Source organism: Eubalaena glacialis, chromosome 15, assembly GCF_028564815.1.
Source record: "Eubalaena glacialis isolate mEubGla1 chromosome 15, mEubGla1.1.hap2.+ XY, whole genome shotgun sequence".
Classification (NCBI taxonomy): Eukaryota; Metazoa; Chordata; class Mammalia; order Artiodactyla; family Balaenidae; genus Eubalaena; species Eubalaena glacialis.
This window is the reverse complement of record NC_083730.1, coordinates 78,074,312-78,093,792: the sequence shown is the minus strand read 5'-3', so window position 1 is coordinate 78,093,792 and position 19,481 is coordinate 78,074,312. Positions and strand designations below refer to the sequence as shown.

Sequence of the window (19,481 nt, the reverse complement as noted above, 5' to 3'; positions counted from 1 at the left end):
TTGCTGTACACCAAAAACTAACGTAGCATTGTAAATTAACTATACTTCCATAAAAATAAAAATTAAAAAAAAATTATCATAAAAAAAAATTTCAGGACTTCCCTGGCGGTCCAGTGGTTAAGACTCTGCACTTCCACTGCAGGGGGCACGGGTTCGATCCCTGGTCAGGGAACTAAGATCCTGCATGCCGCGTGGTGTGGCCAAGAAAAGTTTTTTTTTCCTCTTATAAGGACACCAGTCTTTGAATTAAGGTCCACCCTAATCCAGTATAACGTCATCTTAACTTGATTACATCTGCAAAGGCCCTGTTTTCAAATAAGGTCACATTCACAAGTTCTGGGTGGACATGAAGTTGGGAGACACTATTCAACCCCCAGTACAGTCACATAATAAAGGGTATGGATGTATGACTTTAATAAACGGAGAAAGTAAAGAATTGAGAACATTTTCCAATCTACCACAAAGTTACAGCAAAAGCCCAGAAAAGGGAAAGCCCAGAAAAGGGATGATATATGTGAACTCTAAGTATTTTAGCATGTTCAGTGGGTGGAAAGGGGCTGAGGACTGTGAGAAGTGACACTTTGCCCAGTAAGAGCCTGATCCTGAAGATTTTGTGGGGCCCCAGAGGAAATCAAGAGAGATCACTACAGGATTTTTTTAAAATTAATTAATTAATTAATTAATTAATTTTTCTGCATTGGGCCTTTGTTGCTGTGCGTGGGCTTTCTCTAGTTGCGGCGAGCGGGGGCTACTCTTCATTGCAGTGCGCGGGCTTCCTTATTGCGGTGGCTTCTCTTGTTGGGGAGCACGGGCTCTATGTGGGCAAGCTCAGTAGTTGTGGCACACGGGCTTAGTTACTCCACAGCGTGTGGGAACCTGTGTTCCCTGCATTGGCAGGTGGATTCTTAACCACTGCACTGCCAGGGAAGCCCCTCACTACAGGATTTTAAGGCCAGGAAGTGACTTGATAATCACACTTGCATTTTATTTTTATTTTTTTAAAAATTCATTAAAAAAAGAATTTTGTTTATTTGGCTGTGCCAGGTCTTAGTTGCAGCATGCAGGATCTTAGTTGCGGCATGTGGGATCTAGTTCCCTGATCAGGGATCGGACCTGGGCCCCCTGCACTGGGATCGTGGAGTCTTAGCCACTGGACCACCAGGGAAGTCCCCACACTTGCATTTTAGAAAGATCACTCTAAATGAGGACTGGTTTAAGGAGGGCAAGGAACAACTAAAATACCCTAGCAATGGGAACAGTGGCAGGAATCGGATCAACTTATTGATTTTTTTTTTTTTTTTTTTGCTAATTAGAACATTCAATGCAAATTTTTATGAAAAAGAAACAAGCTCTGATATAAAAATAAGTAACTTCCAGGGCACAGCCTAAAATAATCCTAAAATTGTGGGGGAAAAAACCCCACAAGTGTGATCCTGGAGTCCTAGTGCTGCTTTAGATTGAATTCCTTCGTGACAAGGATATTAAAAAGAAAATATCCACCCACAGATTCTCCTCCTCACATAACAGTTTCCTCCTCTGTGCTTTTTTCAAGTTATTAGGTGCACACATATGTAGTCCATATTAGTGTAGGTAAACTCCTGTGTTTTGATTTTCTTCATAGACTATTATTTCATAAATGTTTATATTGCTGTCAAAGTTTCTTAATTATCCTTTTTAATGGCTTCATACTATTTCATTTAAATGTACATCATTATAAATAAATAGCCTTTTGAATACAACTGTTTTCTTTTGAATTATAGTTTTCTGCTCTGTTCCCCCACTCATTTTCCTTCCCTAAAACATCCTATTTCAGGGAATCATAGCTCCATCTCTGTTATGGATTGAATTGTGGCCCTTCAAATTCCTATATTGAAGTCCTAACCCCCAGTACCTCAGGGTCTGATCTTATGTTATGGAGTAGGATTTTTACAGAGGTGATAAATTAAAATGAGGTCATTAGAGTGGCCCCTAATCGATATGACTGATGTCCTTATAAGAAGAGGAAATGTGGACACAGACCCGCATTGAGGGAAGACAATGGGAAGACACAGGGAGAGGACAGCCAACTACAAGCCAAGGAGAGAGGCCTGAAATAGTTCCTTCCCTCACAGCCCTCAGAAGCAACCCACCCTGTTGATTATAGACTTCTAGCTTCCAGAACTGTGAGACAACTTTCTGTTGTTTAAACCGCTCAGTTTGTGATACTTTGTTATGACAGCACTACCAAACTAAGAAAATCTCCCAGGCAGGTGCCCAGCCTTTAATCCTCATAGCCCCACTCAGCCACTCCCTAAACTCCCATATCTTCTCAAGTGCTTTTGAATTCACCCACTTCATTCCATGCCACTAGACACTCACCTAAGCCCAAGTTCAAGTTCACGTCTGGATTCCTACGACAGCCCAAGTAGTCATCCAGCTTATAGGCTGAGCCATTCTCCACAAGGCAACCAGAGGATCTTTCTAAAATGCAAAGGCAAATAATAATAATAATAATAGTAAATTAAAAAATTTTTTTTAAATAAAAAAAAATGCAAAGGCATTTTCTCTCATTCTCCTCAAATTTCTCCGCTGATTTCTCATTGCTCTTTGGGGAAAATTCCTTTAACATAGCTAACAAGCCCCTTCCTAATCAGACTTCTGCTTTCTTGTCAAGCCTTATTTCTCTCCAATCTACACCCTACACCCTAACAATCTCTGCCCTTCAACTCTTCAGCTAGAAAGGGCAGCTTCTGGCACTAGTTTGGGGTTCAGAAGACTGGTTCCAGAATGAGCTTCCCTGGGTTCAGATCCCAGCTCTGCCTCTTCCTAGCTGTGAGAGCTTCCTCCTTCAGTGCCTTTATGTCCCCATCTGTAAAATGGGATAACAGAAGTGCCTACCCCGTTTGGTTGTGGTGAGTATATTTGAAGCATTCCTGGCACATGGGAAGTAACAAATATGAGCTATTATTCTTCTGGTCTCTAATCTACCCTTTTCTCTCTCACCTGTTAGATTTTGCACTTGTTCTTCTGAAGCCCTGGAATGCTCCTCTCTGCTACGAGCCTTCCCCCACCTGACTAATTTCAATCATCCCTTTGGATCGGTTTCTCAGCCTCAGCACTATTGATATTTGGGGCTGGATAATTCTTTGTTGGGTGCAGGGGAGGCTGTCCTGTGGATTGTAGGATGTTTAGAAGCATCCCTGACCTCTACTCATTAGATGTCAGTCGCATCCGACCCTAGTCATGATGGTAATGATCATTTCCAGACGTTGCCAAATGTCCCCGGGGTTGGTGAAATAACCCCCAGTTGAGAACCGCTGCTCTAGCTGTTCTGTGCCCCTGCCCCAAGCCTCACCCCAAATACAGATCAGGTGCTCCTGCTCTGTACTCTCAACCTGTCCCATCACTGACAGGACTTCTTGCCCTGCAGCATATGTTCTGATTACTTGTCTTCTCCCCCATTAGATTTTAAGCTCCTTGAGGGTAGGAGCTATGACTTAGTTATAAGAGCCTAGCAGAGAGTAGGAACTTAATAACTCCTTGTTTTGTTTTTTTAAATTTATTATTTTATTATTTTTAAAAATTTTTGGCTGCGTTGCATCTTTGTTGCTGTGCGTGGGCTTTCTCTGGTTGCGGCGAGCGGGGGCTACTCTTCGTTGCAATGTGCGGGCTTCTCATTGCAGTGGCTTCTCTTGTTGCGGAGCATGGGCTCTAGGTGCGCGGGCTTCAGTAGTGGTGGCACGCGAGCTCTAGAGCACAGGCTCAGTACTTGTGGCGCACGGGCTTAGTTGCTCCGCGGCATGTGGGATCTTCCCGGACCAGGGCTTGAACCCGTGTCCTGCGCATTGGCAGGTGGATTCTTAACCACTGTGCCACCAGGGAAGCCCCAATAATTCCTTGTTGGATGAAAATTTTCCATGGGTAAATTTCTAGGAGTGGAACAATGGATCAAAAGGCACGGTCCTTTTATGCCTTTTGGATACGTGTGGCCAAAGTGCTTTCCCCCAAAGACCATGCTGATTTAAAGTGCCACCAGCAACAGATGGTGTGTTTACCCCAGAATTTCACCATGCCTGGGTTCAAATGAAAATCTTTGAATTAATAGGTAAAAAATGGTGCAACATTTAATAATAGCTCACATGTATTGAGAGCTTCTTCATTCCAGGCATGGTGCTAATGGTCCTGCCCGTATTAACTCATTTAATCCTCACAAAAGCCCTATGAGGTCGGTACCATTACTATCATCCTATTTTAAGGTGGGAAAATGCAGGACAGATGTGAGGAATAACTTGTGCAAGGTAACACACAAGGGAGGTAGGACCCAAATCCACGCAGGCCATGATTCAAGCGCTACACATCCTGCATTTCATGCAAATGCTTTTCTTTGGTTACTAAATCTCCCCACCCACCATCCTCACGTTCCTTTAGCTAACTCATACACACTAGTTACCAGCATTAAATGTGACATCATGGTGGTCATTTTGTAATGTGAAGAAATATCGAATTACTATGTTGTGAACCTGGAACTAACATAGCGTTGTAGGTCAATTATGCTTCCAAAACAAACAAACGAACAAACTCATAGGAAAAGAGATCAGATTTGGGGTTACCAAATCTGTGGAGGTGGGGGTTGGAAATGGGGGTGGGGGAGAGGGAATTGGATGAAGGTGGTCAAAAGGTACAAACTTCCAGTTATAAGATAAATAGGTACCAGGGATGTAATGTACAACCTGATTAATACAATCAACACTGCTGTATGTTATATATGAAAGTTGTCAAGAGAGTGAATCCTCAGAGTTCTCATCACAAGGAAAAAACATTTTTTCTTTTCTTTTCTTTGTATATGGGATGATGGATGTTCGCTAAACTCATTGTGATAATCACTTCATGATGTATGTATGCAAATCATTATGCTGTACACCTTAAACTTACACAGTACTGTATGTCAGTTATATCTCAAAAAAACTGAAAGATCAACAACAAAACCCCCCCAGGACATCCTCAGGGAACCTTCCTCATTTCTCAGATCAGGTCCCTGGAATTCTCATCCCCTTTGGAATTACTTGTTCCAAGTCACTTCCCCATCCTAAGCTTCTGGAGGGAGGGAAGCTGCCTTTTTCCTAGAGAGGAGTGCCAAAGCTAACATTTTGCCGGCACAAAGTAGGCACTCAGTGAATACTGAATGAATGAAAACATAGAGTGTTTGCTTTTCCTCTTGTGAAAACTCTAAGATTGTGTCTTTTGCCCACTTTTCCTTTGTGAGGGCTACCTTTTTTTTTTTTTAAGTATTTATTTATTTATTTAGGGCTGTATTGGGTTTTCGTTTCTGTGCAAGGGCTTTCTCTAGTTGTGGCAAGCGGGGGCCACTCTGCATCGCGGTGCGCGGGCCTCTCACTGTCGCGGCCTCTCTTGTTGCGGAACACAGGCTCCAGACGCGCAGGCTCAGTAATTGTGGCTCACGGGCCTAGTTGCTCCGCGGCATGTGGGATCTTCCCAGACCAGGGCTCGAACCCGTGTGCCCTGCATTGGCAGGCAGATTCTCAACCACTGCGCCACCAGGGAAGCCCGAGCTACCGTTTTTTAATGTAAGTTTTTGCAGCAGGGAAGTGCTTGCAAATTTGTGAAGTAAGAATTGGAAATTCCAGTGCGGTACGGCCTCTGATGTCCACAAGGGGGCGAGAGAGGACGTGGCATCTTTCGGAGCTCCAAGGTGCCGACTCCTCCGATGACAGTTGCACGTCATGCTGCTTCATCGTTGGGCTTTTCATCGTTGAGCTTTTCATCAACGTGGAGGCTTGTCCCTTAAGTTACCGTAATCAAGGGAGCTCTAAGGAGAATTTCTCTCTCTTCATTTTCAAATATCTTTTTCATCCGATTTCCTTTCTCTGCTGCCTCATAGACTCACCTATGAGCTGACAGAATCTTCCTTGAAATAAATTAAAAAAAAAAAAAAAAGAAGAAGAAGAAAACAGGGCCGACCAGATCACTTGGAAAAAAAGATTTTGAGTAGGTGTGTGTGCTTCCTCTTTGAGACTGTGATTAGTGAGATGGAAATACTCAATCTCCCCCACAGGTTCTGTCAATGTGTGTGCACGTATTTATTTAGCAGATGTAGGCATGTGTTTTTTTCCTCGGTGTTTTGAAAGCCTTTAAAAATTAACATGGCTGCTTTGTTTAAAGCTATTTCAAGCTCTATTAAGGCTTATCAAGGACCACTTATCTCCAGGCTACACTCACATTTTTGTGGGCCTGGTAAGGATTACAGACTCATTTTAGACAGTCAGCTGGTGCAGAAAAGCCAGCAGAAGGGAGAGATATTGCAAAATCCCAGAGGGGCCCCAGCTTGAGCCAAGGCCAGTGAACACTGCGTCAGCAGCTGGGGCAGTGGGGAGACAGTCTCCATCAACAAGCTTGCTCTCTCCTGGGGAGATGCCTCCCAGGGGAAACTGAAGTCCAATCTACTCATAGCTCTTCTTCCTGCTTTCTCATGCTTCCTCCAGAGGGTTGCCTAGCCAACACCTTCCCTTGATCCTTTTCCCATCCTGAGCCCGCATTCTCAAACGGAAGAGTGGAAAGGACAATTCTGAAGAAAATAAGTCATAAACCATAAACCTTTCCTTTCTATGATTCCATGAATGGATGTTTCCTGTGTGCATGGGGTGTGTGTGTGTGTGTGTGTGTGTGTGTGTGTGTGTGTATCTTGACTAAATTTGGATTCTCTGCCTCCAGGCTTCCAGCATAGAGTTCTTTTGAGCAGGGACTTTCTTTGTCTTGCTGATCTGTTCTAGAAATTCCCAGTAAATGGTCTTTTTCCAGAGGGGGTTCTATAAATATTAATTCATCAGCTGCCTCATCGTGGTACAGTGGCAGCCATGCAGTCCTATGACTAATTAATTACTGTTGCTAAAATATTAAATAACTATTTTTTTTTGGAGAGGTGATAAAAAGACTTCATTATTTTAAGTTTTTTCCATTTTACAGAAAATGGTAAATATTAACTCTATGTAGACTATGAAAGTTTAGATACATATATTACAATCCCTAGAGTAACCCCTAAATATAATACAAAGAGATACTGCAGAAAGGCTAATAGATAAATTAAAACGGAATAATAAAAGTTTTTCAAATAACCAAAAAGAAGGCATCAAAAGAGGACCATAGAAACAAAACACAAAGGGACAAATAGAAAACAGCAAAATGGTAGACATAAATCCAAGCATATCAATAATTGTATAAAATGTTAATGACTGAGACACTAAAATTAATAGGCAGAGGATGAGTGAATAAAAATAAGACCCTACTACATACTATGAGACATGCATATTAAATATGAGCACAGGTTGAAAGTAAATTGTGGGACAATATATACCATGAAAACAGTAAGCATATCAAGACTAAAGTGGCTTTTTAAAACTTCAGATTTAAGTAACTATTCATTATGCAGTCTAAAGACTTTCAGCCTTGGATATGTGCTGTTTTCATTAATTGAAGTGAAGGACATTACAGACTGTCCCCGACCTAGGATGGTTGGACTTATAGATTTTTTGACTTTACAATGGTGCGAAAGCGATATACATGCAGTAGAAACTGAATCTCGGATTTTGAATTTTGATCTTTTTCTGGGCTAGCGATACGCGGTAAGATCCTCTCTCGTGATGCCAGGAAGTGGCAGCAAGCTTCCACTATAGATGAACAACCTATATACTTACAACCATTCAGTAGCTATGCAACCATTCTGTTTTTCACTTTCAGTATAGTATTCAATAAATTACACAAGATATTCAACACTTCATTATAAAAGAGGCTTTGTGTTAGATGATTTTGCTCAACTGTAGGCTAATGTAAGTGTTCTGAGCACGTTTAAGGTAGGTTGAGCTAAGCTATGATGTTCAGTGGGACTTTCTACTTTCGATATTTTCAGTTTATGATGGGTTTATCAGGGCATAATCCCATCATAGGTCAAGAAAGATCTGTACTTCTTTGGCATTTAGACTCCTGATCTTGAAATATAAACAATATGAGGAGGAGAATTTATTTTGAGCCACACAAGAAGGTTATTTAGATTCCAAAACCTGAGCATTCAAAAACTGATGGTTGGAACTGATGGTTCCAACTGATGGTTGGAAGTTGTGAGACAAAATAAGGAAGCTGGGATTATAGAGTCAGACAGACCTGGGTTCACATCTGAGATTTGATGTTTACTGTCTGTGAGATATTGAGTAAAGTAACCAACTGAGCCTCAGTTTCCTAGCTGAAAGTGGGGGTAATAATATCTCCATTCTGTACACCTCCCAGGATTTGACACCAGCTAGGAGCTTAGCAAATGAGTGTGGGATAAATATCATGAAAATGAAATTAACAGTCATTGTAAGGCACATGAGATTGTTGTAACAGTGCAATGTATATGAATTACTTATTTGGGAGGGAGGCAGTACAGGATGGAGCCAGCTATGTGTTCAAATCTCAATTCTGCCAATTCCTAGGCAGGTGCAAGTCACTTAATTCTGAGCCTCAGTTCCTTATAAAATGGGGCTATTAATGAATACTTGGAAGGGTAGTATGATGGTTATATGAGTGGAGACACTTTGATTCCTAGGTGTTCAATAGATTTTTTTTTTTTTGCTTTTTTAAAAAGTAGTGCATGCTCTAGGAGAAAACTTGGAAAACATTGCAAAGCCCAAACCACAAATCCCCCAGTCACCTACCTGTAAATGCACTGCTGAAATTCACCCAAATGTTATCAGACATGCTACCTTCCCTGTCTTTCCTTCTATACCTATAGTCATACATCCGTGTAATTTTAAAAATGCAATCATACAGTAAATACAATTAAATTTCAAAATTTCCTTACTACTTTAGCCTGATTTTTTCCATTCACCAATATATCATGAATGTTCACTTGTATTAATATTCTTCATAAACATTATTCTGAATGGCTCCATAATATTCCATGTTATGGGTATACCGTTATTATAGTTAACCAATCCCACACTGTTGGATATTTAAACTGATTATAATTTTTCCTCTTACAAACAATACTGAGCTGCACATCCTTGTGTGTACATCCTTGACTATGGGTCTGATTATTTCCTTTGGACAACTTCTTCAACGTTGAATTGCTGGATCAAAGGGTATGCACTTTAATGTTCTAATGTATTCATTCATTCATTCTTTATTAAAACTTTATTTTTTAGAGCAGTTTTAGGTTCGCAGAAAAATCGAGAAGGTGCAGAGATTTCCCACATACTCCCTGCTCCCATGCACGCATTGTCTCCCCCATTTTCAACATCCCCTTCCAGAGTGGTACATTTGTTGCAGCTGATGAACCTGACACATCATAATCCCTAAAGTCCACAGCTTCCACTGTGGCTCCCTCTTGGTGTTGTATATTCTATGGGTTTGGACAAATGTATAATTTCATGTATCCAACATTATGGTATTATACATAGTATTTTCACTGCCCTAAAAATCCTCTGTGCTCTGCCTACTCATCCCTCTCTTCCCGCATCCACTAGCCACCACTGATCTTTTTATTATCTCCATAATTTTGCCTTTTCCGGAATATGACATAGTTGGAATCATACAGTGTATAGCCTTTTCAAATTGGCTTCTCTAACTTAGTAATGTGCCTTAAAGTTTCTTCCATGTCTTTTCATGGCTTGATAGTCACTTCTTTTTATTTTTATTAATTTAAATATTTATTTATTTATTTATTTCGGCTGCTCTGGGTCTTAGTTGCAGCATGCAGGATCTTTGTTGTGGCATGTGGGCTTCTTAGTTGCGGCATGCGTGCGGGATCTAGTTCCCCGACCAGGGATTGAACCCAGGCCCCCTGAATTGGGAGCTTGGAGTCTTACCCACTGGGCCACCAGAGAAATCCCAGGTAGTCATTTCTTTTTAGCGCTGAATAATATTCCATTGTCTGGATGTACCACAGTTTATTTATTTATTTATTTATTTTATTTGTTTATTTTTAAAATAAATTTTTTAAAAATTTATTTACTTTTGGCTGCATTGGGTCTTCCTTGCTGCGCACGGGTTTCTCTAGTTGCGGCGAGCAGGGGCTACTCTTCATTGCGGTGCGTGGGCTTCTCGTTGTGGTGGCTTCTCTTGTTGTGGAGCACGGGCTCTAGGCACGCGGGCTTCAGTAGTTGTGGCACTCAGGCTCAGTAGTTGTGGCACACGGGCTTAGTTGCTCCGCGGCATGTGGGATCTTCCCGGACCAGTGATGGAACCCGTGTCCCCTGCATTGGCAGGCGGATTTTTAACCACTGCGCCACCAGGGAAGCTCCTGGATGTACCACAGTTTATTTATCCATTCACTTACTGAAGGGCATCTTGGTTACTTCCAAGTTTTGGCAATTATGAATAAAGCTGCTATAAAGTTCCCTATGCAGGTTTTTTGGTGGACATATGTATTCAAGTCCTTTGATACCAAAGAGCGCTTTATTATTATTATTTTATAAGTATAAAAGCAATACAAAGATAATCTCACCTCAACCATTGCAGGCTGGTCGTACTCTGCGTGGCAATTCACATTAACAATTTGGTACTTATTCTCCCGTACATTTTTCTCTACACACATAGTTCTTTCCTTTCTTGTTTTAGTAAAAGTGGGATGGTGGGCATATTTTTAAGGTGTATGTCAATCAGTGTTGAATACTGATGGAATATAACAATAGTTTTAACTCCTTCTCAGAGCGTTTATTAAGTGCCAGACACTGGACATCAAACACTGTGACCCATGCTTTATTTTCACCAGATTCTGAGTGCTTATTGGGTACTAGAATTTATAGTAAATATGAAGCACCTACCGTGCGCTTCTACCAAGTGCTTATGAACAAATGTGCAGCGCTTTCTCTGCGCCAGATTTTTGCACATATCTCATTTAAACGTGAGAGTTAAAGTGAACCTCCAGGCTCTGCCCAGGGGCCCAGGGTGGGGACTCCGGCCGGAGAGAGAGGGGTGCACACCTGAGCAGGTGGGAGGAGGGGAGGGGTGCCCTCTTCTCTTGGTGCACTGCAGACCCAGGGCGCCCTCGAATAGCAAGGGGTGTGGGAGGTCACTCTAAGGGGAAGATGCAGTGGTAGGCGAGGCGGAGGAGGTCCTGCTGACCCGGCTGCCCCCAGTCCGCGGGGACGTGGGCGGGGCCAAACGGGTGGGCGGGGCCGGTATTGTCCGCCCCGCGGGGCATGCCGGGAGCTCCGCCCCCAACATGGCGTCTCACTGACAGTTGGCTACCGAGCGGCAGAGGCGGATCTTGCTCCTCAGGGCGGCGGCGGCGGCGGCGGTGGCGGCGGCGGCGGGGCCAGGGTCTCCGGGGCCAGGGGTGGGAGGATGGCGGCTCGGACCTCCTAGGGCGGAGCTCCACGGGCGAGGCGGCGAGCGGGGCGCTGCAGGCGGGCGCGGCGGCTGCTGCCATGGACTGGTGATCGCGGCGGCTACTGCTCGCGTCTCCCCTGGCCGGGCGGCTGCTCCTCACCGCCAACCCCTCAGCCGGGGCCATGGGCTCGTCGGCGGCCGCGGCGGCTGCGGCGGCGGCGGCCGCGGACTCGGCGCAATGGCTCTCGGTGAAGGAGGAGACCATCTTCCTGCACGACGGGCTGATCCGGGTCACCGACCTGGCCGAGCTGCCCAGCGAGATTCTCGGGGCCCCGGAGGCCGCCGACACCGACTTGGAGGTGAGCGAGGCTGCTCCCGGCCTCCGCCATCAGATTAACCCACCCGCGCCGCATTCCCGGGGTCGGGCCCTCTCATCTCCGCTTCACCCCGACCCCGAGGCCCACGAAGGCTGCCCCGGCAGGTGTGTGTGGGCGCCGGGCAGGCAGGTGCGGGCCGCGCCGCGAGCCTGCAGACCACCCGCCTCCCTCCCTCCTCGGGGCCTCAAGCCCGCCGGGGATTTCATTTGTGGATTCATTTTGAACGTTCCGACTCCCAGCATTTTATTAGACCATCACCCGGCACGGCCTTGAAGCCCCGGAGGAGCCGCCGCCGCCTCCCGGGCCCGGTCTCCCTTCCCCCACGTACCCCTTAGACGCACTTCCAGGGCACACCCAGGCTGCTTAGCTTTGGGGACATTTTAATTTTAAAGCTCTACACCTCCCCCCCGTCATTCCCTAGTGCTCTGCGTGTGTGTGTGTATGTGTGCGTGTGTGTTTTGTTTGTTTTTCTCGGGAGAAGGTAGTGGCAGCTGCCGGTCCGCGATGGGCAATCCAGCAACTACTCCGTGTCGTGCCTCGGATTGACACGGGGCCTTTGTCAGGGAAGCGGCCAGTGTGGACAGCGAGGGGGATGCTACAGCGGCCCTCGGTGCGCTATCCGCAAGGGTCACGGGCGTTTTAGGCCGCAAGGCCTTTTTATAAGCTCGGGGGTCGCGGAGAAGCCCAGGCTTAGGAGCCGTGGCAGGTGCAAAAGCAAATCTCAGCAATTGTGCCGCTGGGTTTGGGGGCAGAAGGAAACCAAATATGCTGGGTGGATGGGAACTTTCCACCGACTTCTCTTGGTTTCGTGTTTGCCCGGGGTGGCAGTACTGGCAGGATCGGTTCATCGAGGCACTGCTCCCCCTCCACTTTGTGGGGTGACATTTTGATGTGTAGGTAGCATGGGGTGTCACGAAATTCTTGTTGTCGCAAGGAGGACTCTCTGGGGTAGGGCGCAGAGAGGATGGCTTGTCTTCTGGCTATAAACGGAATGCGAGGAATCTTTTGTGTTTTGCGGTTTTGCAGGCACTTTGGCTTTCAGCACAAGGAACATTTATAGAAATGGATTAAAACCCATTACTATGTGTTTCTGGAAACGGCAGTGATGGGATCCCGTTGGCGGAGACATTTGGACGTGTCTGAGATGCGAATACGTTCCTCTGTATTTTTGTGTCTGGATTTGAGGTTGAGGTTGCGGCATTCCCATTGTGAACTCTTAATGACTTATTTTACAGTCTGGCCACCAAAAAATAAGGCATGTACAAATTGGTAGGGAATTCCTAACATGGAATCATAGTTTTATTATGTCTCATTTGGGCCTTTTCTATAAAAAGCAAGGTGTGTCTGAGTGTCTTATATGCTTAAAAACTCAAGGGGCATTATGCTATGATGGTGGAATCTTTTGATTTAATTGGTTCTCTTGTATGTGAAATGAGGAAAGCAGATGCTCTTTGTTCCTTAGAGACAAAGTTCACAGATCCAAAATTTCTATATGTATGTAACTTATTTATTATTAATAAGTGTAGGGTTAGTTAAAAATACCTGAGCTGTTAAGCTAGCTTTCCTAAGATGTTTACTGTACAAATGTACTGAGTGTTTGTCAGGTATTTCCACAGAAGAAAGATTTAATAGAAAGAACCTCTCTGGCCTGGAAGATTTTTTAAAAACTTAAAAAATTTTTTTATGGTCTGACCTCCCAGAAACCAATATGTGTATCGGTGATAAACATTTCTGAATGTAGTCAGAACTTTTTTCATTTCTTTCCATATGTTATACAGGCAACATAGTATCAGGAGAAATAGCTAAGAATGTTTTTGTGGCTGTTAGGTTTGTGTTTTGCGTATTTAATGATAATAATATTGAGTAAGTGTATCCTATGTGTCAGGCATTGTCTTACTAAATTCTCAAGGGATCCTGGTTTAAAAAAAAGTGGGGAGGGATCCTGGTAGCTAAATATTGTTACCTGTTGTAACAGTTGTAAATATTGTACCCATGTACAGATAAGGCAAGTAAAGTACAGAGCAGGTATGCAACTTGCTCAAGATCACACATAGTTGGAGAAGAGAGCCTGGACTTTAACTCAGGTCTGTTTGGTCTCAAACATATCTGCTCCTAATCATAATATTCCACTACCTTCATGCATGTATGATACTCATATTTGTAATTGTTTTAAGTTTAATAACTGGGTAAAGATAGGGTAATGAACAGGTATCTTTATTTCCTTTCTAGTGACTTACTCTTTTTACATTTGAGGAAGATTAGAGGTTTTTAAAACTTTTTAAAAACTAACTTTTGAAATGCTACTACCCCTATGAGGCTCTTCCAAGCCTCTCCTTCTACTGGACATCTGGGTGAAAAATGACCAATTTTTACAGGATTTTATAGTTATATAGAATCTTTCAGTTAACAATTTTGGATTAAGAAAGATGAGACTCAAACTGAGGTGACTAATTTATGATTGGCAACCTTAACGTGTAAGACTGCACTAGCTGCAATAGAGTCTCAATTTTAGAGCAAGGAGGAACCTTAGAGATACTTGTTTCTCTCATTTTAGAGAGAAGTTATCTGAGATCAGGAGAGGTTTTGGCTTGGTAGCATAGCTAGTTATGGCAGGGCAAGTGACTAGACCCTGGCTTTCCTGGCTTTGAATTCCAGTGTTCTTTTCACTATGTAAGTGCTGCTCAAAGTTAAATGTCAATCCGAAAAAAGAACCCATCCTAAGAAGTAGATCAGCATTAACTTAGCATTTTAATTTAAGCAACAGCAGAGAATTTGAATTAAAAATTTTCTTCTCAGTGAATTTCAAAGGGAAAGTTTTTTTGTTTGTCTTTCAGTCAATAGTGTTTAATCAACAAATTCATTAACAAGTGTTTGTAGAATTCAGAGGTGAGCTGAGCCCACTGTCGTGGGTGTTGGGGACATAGCAGGGGATAAAATTAAGTCCTTGTTCTTAAAAAAGCTTTTATTTTAGTGGGGGATATAGACAATAACAAATTGTCAAATATAGGACATGTGAATAATATGTCAAATGATAAGTGCTATGGAGAAAAGTATAGCTGGGTAAGAGGGATGGAGAGTAATGGTGTGGGGAAGGGCTCTGTTTTACATACAGTGGACCGGAAAGGAAAGACCAGGATGGCATTTGAGACCTGAAAGAAGTGAGAGTGTACCATATGGCTACTGGGGGGAGCACATCCCAGACAGAGAACAGCAAGAGCCAAGTCCCTGAGAGGGAAGCATCCTTAGCATCCTTAGTGTGGAGCTCTGAGCCCAGTAAGCAAAGGGGGAAAGGAGAGTGAGTGATGGGAGATGGAGGCTGGGGCTGCAGATCAAGTAGGGCCTTGTAGGTAAGGACTTTGAATCTACCTGAGTGAATTAAAGATGCAGAGTGAAGCTCTTTCTTGGCCTTTGAAATAGTTATCTGTATTTAATTTTATGTTTTTGGCAAAAAGGATGCAGGAAATTAGTTTTTAAGTGTTGAAATAAATATAAATTCAAGAGAAATAAAAAAGCAATAGCTCAAAAATGACAAATATTATTGAATTTTGCATTAATTTCATAGACCATTAGTCTTTTTAAAATTAAGGGAATTTACAAGAAAAAAGCATTAGTTTCTTTGTGGAAGTTCCAAAAGAATTCGGCTTCCTGTCTCATTTTTCTTTACAAATTCCAGGCGGGGACAGGCGTCATACATCTTGATGTTGATAGAGAAGCTAATTGACTTGCTCAAGGTGGCCAAGATATTTTTTACTCTGTAGTTTAGATTAATTTTGAACCCAAGCATTTTGGTTAGTGTTTCTCATCTTTCATTGTGTTTGTTTATAAGGACCCCCCCCCACCTGCCCACCCCATTCAAAGACTTGAACATGTATGTTCATGTTCACGGCAGCTTTATTTGTGTTTGCCAAAAACTGGAAATAATCAAAATGTCCATCAACAAGTGAATGGATAAACAGGTGTGGTACATCCGTATAATGGAATACTACTCAGCAATAGAAATGAATGAGTTGTTGATGCTGACAACTTGGATTTATGCTGAGTGGAAGAACCCAGTCATACAAGAGTGCATACTGTAAGATTCCATTTATATGATGTTCTAGGAAGTGTAAACTAATCTGTAGTTATGGAAAGCAGATCAGTGGCTGCCTGGGGATGAAGGCAGGTAGGAAGGGTTGGGAGACAGGATTACAAAGGTGCATGAGGAAACTTTTGGGGTGATGGCAATGTTCCCTATTTTGATTGTGGTGATGGTTTCATGTTGTATGTATACATATGTCGAAACTCCTGAAATTGTACACTTTAAATATGTGTAGTTTATTGTATGCCAGTTATACTTCAGTAAAACAAGCAAAACCCGCAGAAGCCCAGAATGCTTTACTGATGTTATTTAGGAGGTGAAAAAGGCTCAATAGGTCTTTGGGTTTGTTTTTTGTTTTTAATCATGTCAGGGAAGGAACCTTTGGGTTTGGAGGTGATCAGCTTAAATAGTCAAGGCTTTGAATACTTATGTTACACTCAAGTGAAAGCTTTGAGATGATATTTAAATTCATAAATGTTGATCTGTTCCCCTAGGAGGATACTACCCCCTGTTTATCCTTTGGTCAGAATTCTTTGGAATGTGTTTATGTACTTTTAGAGAATTCCAAATTCTAGATTTGGAAGAGTTAATGAATAAATGAATAAACTGCCTTTGTTCACCAACAGAATTAATTATCAGGTAATTAATGAGCACTAGAATAAGAGTCACTGAATCTTGGTACAGTGTTCTGTGACTTCAGCAAATGGCTCAAAATTTCTCAGGTGAAAGAATATAAAAAAAGAATGTATATATGTTTATAACTGAGTCACTTTGCTGTCCAGCAGAAATTAGCACAACATTGTAAATCAACTATATTTCAATAAAAAAAAAAAAAAAAGGATAAAAAGAGTTCTCAGGTATGACTGGCTAGCTGTAAAGTTAGGATGAAGTATTTGAAGACTGTGGGAGGCAGTATTGCCTAGAGGTTAAAGTCAGGTTTAAAGAGTCAGACTGGGATTGAAACTCTAGCTCTGCCCGTGACCTTGGGCAAGTTCAATTACCTTTAATAATCCCTGGTTTCTTCCACTGCAACTTCTTTGTCATCATTGTCACCACCTCTACCACCACGAGGACAACAATGTCAGCATATTGCATGCCAGGCTCTGTGCCAAGCACTTCCCACCCGTTATCTCATTTAATCCTCACTGCAACTTTATGAGGTTGGTACTATTGTTATCTTTATTTTACAAATAAGGAAGCCATGGCACAGAAGTGAAGTAACTTGACGAAGGTCATACAGTTACTAGTAAAGCTGAGGCTGAAATAGATCTGTCTGATTCCAGCCCAGGGTGGAGGCTTCAAAACCATTGTTAGACTGCCTAGTCATCTGTAAGAGGGGGATAATAACAGGGTTAACGTAAGGATTAGTTAAGGATGGATGTGATTATGTACTTACAGTGTATGAACTCTCTTTGGAAGGTGCTGTGTTGCTGAGAAGTTATTTTATGTATATTCAGTTAGCTGCCCATTGTATATGAAAGCAAAACTATCCCATCAACAAATTTTTTTCCTATTATTGAATAGTGGAGATAGTGCTTTTTTTGGTGTGTTTGTGATCCCTTTGGAATTTTCTTCTTTCCCAGTTTGTTTGGAATCTGGCTGGCAGATGAGGTTATAGTCTTCATTTCAGTTTTTCTCCAATTGTATGCCTAGGGTCTTGCTAAATAAATCAGTTTTGATTATTATCTGTCTTCCTGGCTTCCATATTGGCTGCCATAAAACACCACCTGTTGGCCAGGGCTACTGGGGGGATTGTCATGCACCTGTTCTTTCCTAAGTCATATAAGGTACCTGTGGTGATAATTATGAAAGGACTGTCAATTCCTGAAAATGCCCCATGCTTTCTCCTCCCTCCCCCCCTCTTTCTGGCTTGTTTTACAGTGGTGATGGTGGGGTGAACACAAGGAGTGTAGTCTGCTTTGCAAGATGTTTAGTCAATAGTTGTAGACAAATGTAAATAACAGCAGGTGATCAACTATGGGACAAATGCATAATTACTTCAGAAGGAGAGAAGACTGCAGAAATTGTATCACTATTACTTTGATGCTGCATTGTTAACATTTTTATGTATTCATTAAATTCTTTAAAAACCAATACATAAATACATTCTTATAAAAAAATGCAGGTTAAACTGAAGTTCCTTTTGACTACCATCACTAGTCCTGTTTCCATCTACTCCCCACCCTGGTTAAATCAATGATAAATTTTTTTGGTATATTCTTCAAGACCATTGTTGAATGGGTATGTTTATGTGTGTGTGTGTGGGGGGTGTGTGTGTGTACATAACACTTTTTATTATTTTTTCTTTTTTGCGTAATAGATTTGATTCTAGGGACTTCCCGGGCAGTCCAGTGGTTGAGACTTTGCCTTCCAATGCAGGAGGTGTGGGTTCAATCCCTGGTTCGGGAGCTAGGATCCCACATGCCTTGTGGCCAAAAAACCAAAACATAAAACAGAAGCCATATTGTAACAGATTCAATTAAGACTTTAAAAATGGTCCACATCAAAAAGAAAAAAAAGATTTGATGCTAGACATATCATTCTATAACTTGCTTCTTAAAAAAAATCAATGATATGTTTTGATTTTTCTATGTCTCCACATATAGATCTATTGCAATTTTTTAAGTGCTGCGCAAGACTCCAGAAATGCCATAGTTTATTTAGCCGTTCTCCTACTGATGAGTGTGTTAGTTTCCTGTTGCAGTGCTAACACACTGTTACAAATTTAGTGGCTTAAGACAACACAAACTTATTCTCTTACATTTCTGGAGATCAGAAGTCCTAAGTGAGTCACACTGGGTTAAAGTCAGGTGTTGGCAGATCTGGTTCCTTCTGGAGGCTCTAAGGGAGAATGCATTCCCTTGCCTCTTTCACAGCTTCTAGTGGCCGCCTGTATTCCTTGGCTTGTGGCTCCTTCCTCGAACCTTCAAAGTATATCACCCTCGTCTCTGATCTGTCATCATATCATTTTCTCCTCTCACTGACTCCTCTTGCATCCCTTTTACAAGGACCCTTGTGATTACATTTAGAGCCCACCCGGATAATCCAGGGTAATCTCCACATCTCAGGATCCTTAATTTCATCACATCTGCAAAGTCCCTTTTGCCATCTAAGGTCACATCCACAGGTTCCAGGGATTAGGATGTGGACATCTTGGGGGGGGGGTGGTGGTCATTATTCAGCTTACCACAATGGGTATTTTGGTTGTTTGAAATTCAGTTTTTCACTATTAAAAATGGTCCTGCAGTGCACATCCTTGCATGCCTGTTTGTGCCTATGTGGGAGTATTTCTCTAGAGCAGTTCCTGAGAAGTAGAATTGCTGAGTCATAGGTGACCATTTTACATTTGAATAGACACTGCCAAATTGCTCTCCCCAGTGGCTTATACCAATTCATACTCCCAAGTAACAGTGCTTGATAGGACCTCTTTTCCTCACACCCTCATAGAGACCATTTTAGAACTTATGGATTTGCTTAAATTTATCATTTGCTTAAGTCAATGGCTTTCACTCCAAAACATGAGTCCAGTAGATACAATTGGGTACCTGGACCTGCATGCCAAATCATGCTCAGCTGAAAGAAGCCAGGGTTTTCTGTTAGTGCTGCCTAGCTGTTATCACTTCACTTCAGAGGACTTCTCTTGTGGCTTGATCGCCTTCACCTCCTGGCATGTACTCATGTTAGTCAGTAATCCAGTTAATACAGACTATGTCCATATATAGGCA

The 19,481-nt window shown here is 42.5% G+C and overlaps 1 protein-coding gene across 7 annotated transcripts in view; it reads left to right on the top strand.

Moving 5' to 3' along the window:
• The first annotated feature begins 11,280 nt into the window (after positions 1 to 11,280).
• Positions 11,281 to 19,481, top strand: part of HECTD4 (HECT domain E3 ubiquitin protein ligase 4) — a 194,701-nt gene continuing 186,500 nt past the window's right edge. For 6 of the 7 annotated variants that reach the window (XM_061170219.1, XM_061170217.1, XM_061170218.1 and 3 more), the window contains exon 1: positions 11,284 to 11,660. In XM_061170219.1, the coding sequence (XP_061026202.1) occupies positions 11,484 to 11,660 (177 nt within the window). In that variant the 5' untranslated portion in view covers positions 11,284 to 11,483. Of the gene's footprint in view, positions 11,661 to 19,481 lie in introns of all 7 variants that reach the window. The other variant, XM_061170220.1, reaches the window with a different exon arrangement.